This window comes from Bombus huntii, chromosome 5 (genome assembly GCF_024542735.1).
Source record: "Bombus huntii isolate Logan2020A chromosome 5, iyBomHunt1.1, whole genome shotgun sequence".
Lineage (NCBI taxonomy): Eukaryota > Metazoa > Arthropoda > Insecta > Hymenoptera > Apidae > Bombus > Bombus huntii.
Window position 1 is genome coordinate 9,243,486 of NC_066242.1, and position 12,689 is coordinate 9,256,174.

Genomic DNA, 12,689 nt, shown 5'->3' on the forward strand with positions numbered 1-12,689 from the left:
TAAGAAATTAGATCATTTTTGCTGTTACCGATTATTAGCAGCAGCGGAGTGTCCATGAGGATTTCTCCATGTGCAAAAAAAAGTTGAGAAACTAGATGAGTTAATTAACGTAGTGACTCATTGGAATCAAGTCACTTGGAATCTGTGTAGCTGAATTCGATACACTGAAATACTGATTGACTAAAGTAGGCTCATTATGATTACATAGCTACATTTTATTCGTTGATATGTCACATAATCTGTCAGATTGAATTGCTCTATTGAGATGCTATATTTGATTAAATTCGACTTTTTCTTACTAACTTCTTTCAGGTCCAATTTTGCAAAATAATTCTTTACAATAATATGTTTAAAATGTAATTCTGGTAGAAGAATTTACTATAATTTCGAATGCAGTTAGCGGCGAAAATGTATTTTCAAAAATCACGTTCGTCATACCGTTACTCTTTGGCAAGTCTGAAACAATGCTCCTTTCGTGAATCTTCTCGTATTTACTGTCTTTGGGAAACTTTAGCCTTTCTTAGTCCTCGTGTATTCGTTTCCGCGAAACTCTGCTCTAATATTTACGCACGCAATATTCAGCCGGAAAGTTTCTATTAACTTCTCTGATTTGAAGTTTTAACTAAGCTTCCACAATGAATGAATTGACACGTGGCTATTTCACTCTTACGAAATAAGGAAGCAACGATATCAAATTGCTTTAATCCAGGTTAAAAGTTTTCCATAATTATCAATCAACTTTCATGAGCCAGAAAGAGAGAGAGAAATAAAAAAAAGAAGAAAGAAGTAACGGAACTCAACTAACGAACATTTCCGTTACAGATCGATGCAACTTCTTCTTCGTTTTACAGAACATCGACGTAGCAGAAATGTGAATATCAAACTTTCAAACTTTCAACTGGTTCTTGTCGATATTTACAACCTACAGTTTGTAAAATGTGTACAACGGTAAATTGGAAATGTAATACTAATTAACTGAAAAACGACAAATCTTTGATAAATGAATGAAAGTTAAACGTATTAAAAATATCGAAATATTAAATGTGTAAAAAGACATTCTAATCAATTACTTGATTCTCCATAATGTTAAAATTAATTTATTGGAGTTGGAATCTAATTAAATCTTAAATTATACACATCGTGCATGAATATAAAATTATTAAGAATGTTCAACTTTTGCATCAAATTTTTAAAGTACTATCCACGTATACACATTTTTATATCATTTTCCTGAAGATATGTGTAAAGAAATAGATAAGATAAATTTATCTATATTTCTATCTATATTCTACATATTGTTTCAATGTAATTAAATATTACACAGAGTGCGGATGTTTCTGCATTTGTACACAATTTCTCAGGTGCAAAAATGCTAGTAATGCAGCTAGTAATGCAGTAAGTAAATATTCAAAAATATACAAATCATCCAAACTAAACTGCTCGTTATAAAGCGTAGTAGACGAAGCAAATTTCTGCTTGGCCATCATTTCCTCGATCCTATCCATAGAAATGTGAGCTTGCGTAAACATAGACACCGGTCTAATAGTTACACGCAAACAGAAATTTACCTTTGAAAACATACAATCATCCTTGAACGAGGCAAATTTCGGCGATACACGTACGACATTAAATCTTTTGGCATTCGAGCAGGGAGAAAAAAGAAAACAGCAACGAGAGAAAGATCGCTATGAATTTGAGAAACGCGTTAACGTACTCGCGACTCTGTGGCGTGCACTGATTAACCCCAAAAGCGCTCCTTTGATCTCACAGTGGCGTGCAGGAGGAAATTAGAAACACTCCGCGAATTTACGTGGGAGCTAGTTTCACGGCGCGTATACGTACATAGATACGTATAGCAGTCAGACGGCTGTGCATGAAATCGTTCGCGACAACGAAGCCGATTCACTGGTTTGGGAGGGTGTGACTGGCCTCGGATCAAACGCCAGTAGAGTTAATGATACCATCAAGGAGAAACTTTCTCTTCGAGGTACGCACGCTGTCGCGGAAACTCGTGCCGATTCAATCTTGCACGCGCGCAGTGCAATTAGGGGAAAATGCGAATCTACAGGGTAAACCTTAATACTACGGCCATCTTTCTTGTTCGTTTGATTTCGTACGAAATATCAAGTATTTCTTAGGCTAAGGCTAGGTGGCTAAGAAATTTTTAATTATTTTCCTATTATTATTCTATATCTGGAAATTGTACGTGATTTTATCTGATTTTTCTTCTTTTCTTTTTTTTTTTTTTTTTTTTGAGAAGAATATTAGAATCATTTGGAGGATAAATTGATCAATCATTCTTTTGTTTCTATGAGGATACGAATATTTTGAAAAGGTAAATCAGATAACTGAGTTAGTTATATGAATTTGTTTATTGTAAGGCGATAGCATGAAGATGATATTGTAAGGTTAAAGATAAATTTTTCGAAAGAACATTGTATGGCATTATCAATTTCAGCAATGAAAAAATATTTTAACAGTATGAAAAAGACTTTAAAATAAAATTGAAACAACAAAACACGCATATTCATGATTTTGTCGTATTTTTCACAGGTTAGAAACATTTTTTCACGATAGGGCAACATAAAAAAGGAGGTAACGAAGTTAATAATTTAATGTAACATATGAAAAAATGGATGGAAAAGAGACGGCGTTGTTATGTTGAATTGTTGCAGTATAACTTTCCTTGATATGTAAGGCTTGTGAAGTGTGTTCCGTGTACAGAGTGATTCTAGAAGGCGAACTAAGCTATAGATCTTGGTACATGAAGGTGAAAAGAATTGGAAAATAGTGGGGAAAGAATTTAAAGCGAAATGTTGCACCGTGTACTGAATTTTACCTACTCTGTATTTTTTAACAATTCATACGAATGCGTGTACGAAATGTGGCTCTATTGTGCTCCAAATAAAATCGTGTATTTTTTATAGAGAAGATAATTATTCATGTCGTGTGATACATAAGAAAAAATTTAAGAGCTGTAATTTACTGAAAAACATATTCAACCGTTTTTTGAAATTGAAGGAGAAATTGAAAGATTGAAAAGAATTGTTAAAATTTCGTTAGAAAATTGATTAAGATGAACTGAAACAAAAATCCCAAAATTCAAACGAAACGCGTGAAACAGCTTGCAGTTGATATAATCAGTAATCAATACTCATTTGTAGCTCAACAATAATTCTCAATCCTCGAGTGTTACAAATCGAATATTAAATAGCCCTAAAAAAAGTTCCAATGTTTCCATGCAAAGAAGGAATTAAAATACCAATCTCGATACCAACAAATTCCTCGAAACTCAGTTAAAATTCGAAAAAATATTCCGAACTCCGATCAAAACACATAAAACAATCTGTAGCCGTAAAGTTTGTAAGATCTACTCAATTGTCTACGACAATTGTCAGTCCAATGTTGAAAATTGTCAACACTAAGAATTAGAATTAACTCATAAAATATTTAATCATATAAAGGAAAAAAACACTTAAAAATCCTCGTACCCCATTCGAACAAGAAAAAATACCAATACGAGACGAAAAAATGTCTTGTAGAAAATCTGTTAAATAAAATTCGGTGAAAGATTCGAAATTCCGAACAAAACACGCGAAAGAGCCTATAGCTGGAAAGAGGATGGTGACTTACTATGCCGCACACGCGTCAGTCGCGTGCATCGGTAAAGAAAGGAGTGGAGGGTGGTGAGCAACGAGCGTCGTAGGGTAGGCACACGAGCATGCTGAATACGTCGAGTTCCCCGCGATACTCTGTAATGTCATGAAGCATGTACTTACACACTACCGTAAGATTCTTGGAGACGTAGGCGGTGGTGAAAGTCGGCGCGTCCGCTGTAACTTCGCAACTGAACATACCCGAGAGAGCGAAGTCGACGTCGCGGAGCGTTACCTGGCTCTTGTTCGAGTTCTCGTGCTGAAACAAAGCAACGACCAAAGGTGTGTGCAAAGTGAATGCAAATGGATATCAACTGCGGCAACACGTGTTATCGCCCACCGTCATCGGAACATTAAAATCCCTCGCTCTCTGCGATTAACAATAACTCGATTTACCTGGACCGGTTATAACACGAATTAAACTTCCGCACCGGATGCGATTGACTGACGAATTTATTCACGCGTCTCTTCGTCGTTCGTACGGGATTCGAGCACACGGTTCATTGCCTTTTTTTCGCGGCTCACCCGGATGAAAGACATCGGTGAACGCTTTATATAACCGGTATATTAAACTAAAATGTTGATTCGATTGACTCGCACTTTTTTTATTGTGCGAAAGTGTTACTTTGATACCAATTCTTCAATTTCTATGATTCCATTATTTTTCTATAATTTAGGTTGGTAATTTATATTTTTATCAATGCGGGATAATATGTTTCCAAGGTTTCCTTCAGACTGCACTTACTCGAAGCAATTAAGACATAGATTACTTTGCGTGTATAGCGAACAATTGTTAAGCCCATTTAAACTTATAATTTAGCATAATGAAAGTGAAATATCAAGAGACGAAATGAATTAACCTTAAATCTTTTTGGTGTATTTTATTGCAGAACATTTGAAATCCGACTTTCGGAGTGTACACATCAATTCAAGAGATCTTCCATGGTATTGCTGAACGTACCAACTTATGCAATACCATATATCATGTCTGTCAGGCATAAATATTGGATTTTCAGCGATTTTCTTTTCAAATTTTTCCCTGGTAAATCATTAATTTCTTACTTCTATGAATTATGTATGAAAACAGTTTTAGCTATAAGTATTAGTGATAATGAAGAATTTCATACGTTCGTAAAGACCATTTACGAAGATAATTGAAATTTTCAAAACGAAAATTTTTGTTCAAGTAATTAAAATTGTATCGAACTAATTTTGTTTGTCATATTTAAAATGGTATTTGTTTTTAGATTTACTGTATAATTAATGACAATAAAGGAAGAGAAATAGCATTTCACGTTACTAATATCAATTAGCAACTAAGCCTGGTCTATAGATATTGTTAATGTTACGTTAATCCGGGTTTACAAATTTCTCTATTATTGTAATAATAACGTACTGTTGTACAAACTGTCAATGAGATAAAATCATATAAATCGTCATTACACGTACAAATTTATTCAGAACGATTTTTTGCTAGCGAAATTCCTGTACGAATAAGCACGTATTCACTGACTATTAATACATAAATTAGTATTAATGATTATACCTCGAAACGGTTGCCGTTATTGGATGATTGGAATTCTCAAACAAAAGCGTATTATTTAAAGCGAACCACAAGCTCAATGAGAATTCAATTTGCTCGTTGCAATTTGCGTGCCGAATTAACAGTTTTGATAACGTTACTTAATCGGGCAACAATTGTTCTGTTATTAGTTTCTTAATGCTATTGTTATTTTTTTTGTAATATCGTATATTCTATATTTATTCTATTTTATGAGATTGAAAATTATTGCGGTATTGTCCAAACTTCAATTTTAATTTCCTAAAATTACATTTAAGGTAATATAATACCACAACGTGCTTTAGTCAGTTAGAACCACAAGTTACCTATTAACAACATGCTGTGTGTATATTCCTTTGTATAATAAATCGAAGCTGAAAGCTTTTTGCTTAATATTGCAAAAATGGGAAAAACGTTCACGAATGTATAGACAACGTGACAAGCTTTCAAGTAATATAAATTGATTATTAGATGCTACTACTCTATGATTCAATCTGATAAGGTTAAACGCGTGGCCCGAAGACAGTTGAGCATTGTTTATTTATATTAATTGATGTTAAAATAAAAAGTAATGTACAAAAATGATGCGGAAATCTTGAATAATAATTTTGCTTCCACACGAAAGATCTATACAAATTTTATACATACCTAAATATAATCTAAAAATCTAAATTAATATTAGAGGAATCTTAAAAATATAATATTACAGACTCTTTTTTCGATGAAAAATATTCCGTACGAAGAAACAATGTCTTTGTAAATTGTAGAGTAATTACGAAGAATAGGATTTATATGTTACTAATTTGTGTTATATATATAGATTTGAAATTTTCACATAAACTTTCGTATTCGCTAGAGTAAGGAGCTTTTACGAAAATATACTATCACCGTAATACTCGGGCTTTATATATGTTACCTAAAATCGAACAATATCATTTCCAACGCAAAATGCATCTTACATATTTCATTTCCGAATATAAAATTTCACGACAACGATTTCACATATTTTTCCCCAATAGCGTAATAATCGATATCACTACTCTACATATCTCAAACATCCAGATATACCCTTCGAATTTGTTACCTCTAGAGACATTTATCATATCTCAAATCATTAGATATTTCCCCTTTACAGCTACTGTGAAATACATCAACTCCTTGATAAAATTTCTATGTATAAGAATAAAACATCTATATTTAAATTTATAAGTGACGATCGTAAGATTTCATCTAATGCAAGATTATCCAATGTTATATAATTAACATCACGTGTATATATAAAATACTGTACGTATATAAATATCGTATGCTCATAAGAATATTTTATGCTCGTATTGTAACTTTGTACTTTATGGAATTTTTACATCATTGTCAAACATTTCTTTATACGTGGATAGAACGATTTGTGGAAACATCTCTGTGCTTAAACAATCAGAAGAGAAGCAATTTCATTTAAGAAATCTGTCCTGTAGTTGCCTCCATAAAAATACGAATTTGTATAAAAATTCACTGTCTAACTATCACACAATGACAGTGAAATAAAAGAATAGCAGAAATGTTGTCAGTAGTGGTAAAAGAGTCAGGAGTTAAACATTCGTCGTGTTCCCTTACAAATACAAAGAGCAAAACGTAAATGTTTCAAAGACCGTAACGCGCCAAAAGCACGGGTTCTTTTTTTCTTATTAAATGTTCCTCTGGTGATCGGGCAGCGTGAAGAGGCAACACTCGAGAAAATCGTCATCTTATCAGGAATTACCCCGCACTCGAGTAAATTGACTCGATGAAACGCGCGCGAAAGCCGAGACACCGGGAGCAAGATAGCAACGAAGGCGGGGCTGAAGCATCCCTAGGGAAAAGTGGCGGAGGATCGTTTCATCGGAAATGGGCAAGGCAAAATATGCACAATTAGCGGAATTTAAATAACGAAGCAAGAAGACATGCCGTAGAGTGAAGGAGACAGCGGTTGAAAGAAGAAGGGACAGAAAGATGGCTTTTAACGAGGGCGAAAGAAACGAATCCGAAGAAAGAGCACAGCTTTTTCCACCATTCCCTTGTTGATTTGTGTGCGTTAGAATGCACACGACAGATGCCACGGAAAAACTGTTCATTACACAGTTTCGTGCTTCTTTTCGATGTTATTAAGCTGTTATTAGCGATCGAATATGTATAATCATTTTCTTGTGATCCGATTTTGCTTGAAGAATTTCCGGAAAAATTTTGTAAGATAAATTCTGATAAAAATTCTTAAGATAGTTCTTTATATTGCAACTGACGGAATCTTTGGTTTAGGATAGAAAAAATTAAGAAAGAGAGAACCTGTTATTTACTAAATTTACTTGACACGAAATATGCTTTCAAGTTTCTACGTTTATTCTCACTTACGTTCCTCAAGTCACTTATTTCAATTTGCTTTTTTCGAATTTGAGTAACTTGAATAATCTTGAACAAAATTTTTATACTTTGTCATAGTTACGAAAATTTGTAATTAATTGTTTACTTTTTCTATTAAAATATGGTTATAGTATACTTACAGTACAAATACAATTTTTTATGCATGTAATTATATATCTTTATTTTTCTAAAACAATATGTATATTATTAATATCACGTCTTTACTGTCCAGATTTCTATCGTGATTTCTACTTATACTAAAAACTAGTGTTCCATACTATGACAAAATGATATTTACATATATGCCCCTGTATATTTGTATGTTTCTGTTATTTCATTAAGTTTATCATAGTTCTAGTTATTGACTAAATTGTTAAAGAAAAAAATGTTTTCATCGTTAAATAATATTTTACTTCCAACTGATTTCCTAGTTCTGTCACTCTTTTATGAAAACCAACAATGTGATACACAAAACGATGTAATAGGTTATTGCCAGTAACATAATACCTTACGGCTTACAGTCACATCATTCTCAAAAAGTAATCCTTCCTTTCTACAAATATTGAAACAAATCTTCTATAAAGCTATCTCAGCGCACGATGCAGCCAGTAACACGAAATGAGCGTTCACTGACAAAACTTCTCTTCCAGTCGCAGTCACGATACATTTAAAACGTGTAAAAAACAATTTTTCCAGAACCATACGGATCCACTATGTGGCTCTATAAAAAAGAAAGAACTCGAACAAACAAATATACAAAAACAATAGACCACACATCGCTTGTTATATCAACGCTCGGACCTTTGCAAAAGAGAAAAATGGTTATCCACCTACAAAAAAAAGGAAGAAAAAACGAGAAAACAAAACCATTCGTTGCGACGACACAGTGTATAACAAGGTGAAAATTCGATGATACCGTTAAAATGAACGATATTTCATGGTAGAGTGTATCGAACGATACAACCTAACGATATTTCTTTCGCATTGAACAATGTTTTTCGTTCGGTGTCGACGAGCTTTTACTGACACGTGACGCAACCATTGCACATTACTGTCGGCTAGCGGGCAACTAAGGATAGATACAGACGCGTTATAACGATAAACGAAAAAGCGGTGCTTCTATACTCCCTGGGCTTCGTGTTAGGATTCATTCTTTTAGCTATAATACGAACCGTTTATAAACCAAAATGTTTAACTCCACTTTTTGAAATTTTACTGCCAATATAATACTTGAGTATAATATTAGAATAATACTCAAGTCTAGGATACTTCATTGACACTATGTCTTTATAATTGCATCAATTTTGTCGGTATATTATTTTATGGAGCTAACCGAGTTGACAAATGAGCGGCTCATATCACACACACACACAAACTGTCATTGATCACCTACATTATTATAAGCAATAGTCGAATTTCATTACGATTCACTATAACATAACATATCCGTAAAATGTTTCTATTCAATATATTCAAAACACAAATATTCGAGAAATTTAGTGATCTACTTTCGTTCGTTTTTTAAGTCTATCTCAGAGTTTACTATTATTTATATCGTCCTCCTGCGATCAATGAACTTAAGAAAGAAAATCACTTGTTTCTTGAGAATTGAATATTAATCGGATATTCCTGTGTAATGAAAATAGTGGAGTTGATTAGTACGACTTTCGAAAAGCTCAAATCATAAATTTACTAAGAATAATAAGTTACTATTATTGTACATAGAAAAATACAAAATAATGGTCTAAATTCAATTGATTGTTCGTTCAATGGGCAAAACATGGGACCGACAACAACCTAGGCTAGACGAGCTTGTTTTCAATTGCGTAAACGCGTACACACATAGCGGTTCTTCTGGAAACCTATGCGGCACGGAAACGCGTGGAGATTCGCGCGGAAATGTTCGAACGATGATATAAGCGACCTGTTTTACGGAGATTACAGCGGTCAAGGATGCTGTTAACGAGCGTCGCCCGGCATCATGTGATAAAACCGCATATTTGGATCGTCCCTGGCCATCCGGAATGCTAATTCTACTTGACATTCATCGTTGTTTGTTGTTCCGACGATTGATGCAGGCACGGATGTCGCCTTTCCAAATTGCATCGCAAACAATGCATTGCTTTCCACGCTGATTCGCTTATTTTAGTCAAATCCTTTCGCGTCGAGTGTCCCTTGCGATAAGTTTTATCGAAAATTCGTTAATTTGCTTTTACTTCGTTTATTTGGACAATAAGGATTGTGTTGTCTGGTGTTTTTAGTTCAGCGTAAATCTTTGTGTACTATGTTTTTAGGTATTTCGAATCGCGTTAGTCTTTTTTTAGTTTGTTACTACCTTAAATAGAGTCAAAATGAAATAACCTCTGCTACGAAATTATCTATAAATGATTTTCTTGAAATTTTACATATTTGTAAACTCCTACATGAACCATCCATTACGGGTGTTGACTTTCCCACGCTTGAAGGAAATATTTAACGAAACATATCGTGTGCTACAAAGTTTGATCAAAATAAAAATGTCAATATATATTTCGTGTGATAGTAAAAATTCAAATTTCCAGTAAAATATTCTTTTTAAACCTTCAACGTCTTTGCCTTAATTTTTCTGCGTGTTTCATTTTCTAATATTGTAATTTCCTCGAATAAATATATCCAAATTTCATCAGGACAGGCTATGTAAGAAATTCATTCTATCGCGAAACGCAGAGAAAAGTTTTAGTTTTCGAGTTATAAAATTGAACCGAAAGTTTAGGAGGTGGATGAAATATTCAAACTAGATAAACGTTTCTGGTAGGAAGTAATACTTCAATTTCATTAAAAACCCATCGTACATTATTAAATTGTTTAATCTGGACTTCTACACGTTCCTAATACTTTTACACGTGAAATTCTCATTCCATGGTTACAGTAATAACTGTATTTGCATATTAATATTCTATTTATTCATCTCATTCAATACCAAACTCTTCACAGATGTTTAGAGTTACTCTATAATAGTGATAGAAATTCATAAATATTAATAATCTAATTATTTAATGATCTTTTACATGTATCATGCATAGTAGTTGAATAGGTGCATTAATCTTTTAATTGTTTGGCTTTATTCTCTTAAACATCTGCAACCGATACTTTTACCAGCAGTTAAATGGTTAATTGATTCAAATTATTGCACACGATTGTTCTCACTTCACGATCAAAGCGATATTGTGAAAGAATATAATGCTGTCCAATACAATAGAAATCATAATTTTTAAGGAAAAGAGTGATCAAAGAAGTAAGTTCATAAATAAATTGCATAAATGACTTGAAATGCTACTAAATTTGCTAAAGTTGATTAATTAAAAAAATTTGTTCACATAGACCATCATGTTTATTATTCTTTTAAACAACGAAATAAATTTTGAAATTCTACTACGATATAATATTACATCATAACGCTATTCAAATTGCGGGACTGATATGTGTACTATCAATAAATTTCTTCATAGAATAATAAATATATACAGAATTTTCTTATCGACAACAGATATAATTGTTATAAAAGGTCCGAAATACTTTTTATTTATAAAAATATAAATATTTTTATATAATGGTAAACATATACTAAGTATTCTTAGCAAAACCAAATATTAAAACACGCTATAGTTTTAACTAATCCAGATTCTATTATCTCTGTCCATGAATTGCTCTCGAGGAAATACCCTACTTCCACGGTATGATACGCGCTTACACGTAAAAGGCAGAGGAGGAAGAGAAAGAAAAGTGTATTGACACTTACGTCAACGTAAATTCCGGTAATGTTGAAGACTTTGGTAGCCGGTTCCTCGCTTGGTGTGTAACGGTAGAACTCGTGCCTGCCACGGTACCACTTGAGGGAGTAAAGAGGAGCCTCCTCGAGATCGTAATGGCAGCGCAGAATCACCTTCTGACCACGTTGCACTACCTCCGGAACTACTTCTAGGCTGACATCCCGCAGGCAGCTCGCACCTTTGTGGGAAATGAGAACAGGAACGGAGCATTAAGTCTAGTGTGCATCATTAGTCCGCTTTTACTCCTCGCGCCGGAGGTTGCACAGCACGCGTCAGCGAGAAATTGCAATTCCACCGAATGACAATTCCTCTCGCTTCCTCCGCCTAACGCATTCTGTCTTCCTCTATCTCAACCGTACACATCTACATCAACATACTATACATATGTACATACAAACACATTCAGACAGAAGCATACAATTTTTCTTCACGTTTTTCCTGTCATCCACCCCACCACTTGAGCTACGCACTCTTACGATCAACGTACACAAGCTCACGAATGTATCCGAACACTTATGAACGCGTCTTATGTTATAATTTATAATATATTATGTTCGATATACGAAACATTTTAAAATTTCATTAGCGCTGTTATGAGACTCGACAATTACGACTATAGTAACAAAGTTTGAAACTATATATTTATATATAATTATATATAGCTATATATTTCCTAGGGATCAGAAAAGTTTTTAAATAGTCATTTATCCAATATATTAATGAACCGCAATATTTAGAGCATCCATTTTTACTAATTATTATGTGCTGAAAGTGGTTACTCTTGCTCTATACTACATTTTTACTAAAAATATGAGTACGTTTATAGTAAATATCCTGCCATTTCTATATACATTTTCAAACTGGTTTCAAATTTAATTAATATATATATACATATATATAATCACAAGAAATGTTTCGTTAGAATGTTAACAAAATTTCAACAAGTTTTACATAACATGTAAGACATGCATATAAAAATTTCCCATATTAAGTGTCCAATAGTTTCGTGAGCCAATGTACCACTTCCTTTCTCCCCCTCATCATCTCTTTCACCAGGCTTCTTCTCTTTCTCAAACACACATATATACCTCTCCCTTTTCTGTATTTTTTCGCTGACGTTCCGTTCACTTGGATTATCGACGATTCGACCTATTAAAGCCCCGAGGAATTGAACTGTATACGTCATTCATATTAAAACAGAATCGAGCTTTTGCTTGCTTCTTGATGTCTCTGCAGGATGAGACCTCTTATTACGTGCTAGCTGCCGGCTAC

General features: G+C 33.6%; 1 protein-coding gene across 3 annotated transcripts in view; it reads right to left on the reverse strand.

Moving 5' to 3' along the window:
• The window catches only part of LOC126865899 (uncharacterized), a 210,428-nt gene that overhangs the window by 95,858 nt on the left and 101,881 nt on the right, over nucleotides 1-12,689 (reverse strand). For all 3 annotated transcript variants that reach the window (XR_007689720.1, XM_050618851.1, XM_050618850.1), the window contains exons 2-3: nucleotides 11,387-11,595; nucleotides 3,780-3,915 (exon numbers count right to left, since the gene is read on the reverse strand). Coding sequence is in view for 2 of the 3 variants with exons in the window: in XM_050618851.1 (XP_050474808.1) it covers nucleotides 3,780-3,915; nucleotides 11,387-11,595 (345 nt within the window). In the remaining variant the exon portion in view is untranslated. The remainder of the gene's footprint in view (nucleotides 1-3,779; nucleotides 3,916-11,386; nucleotides 11,596-12,689) is intronic.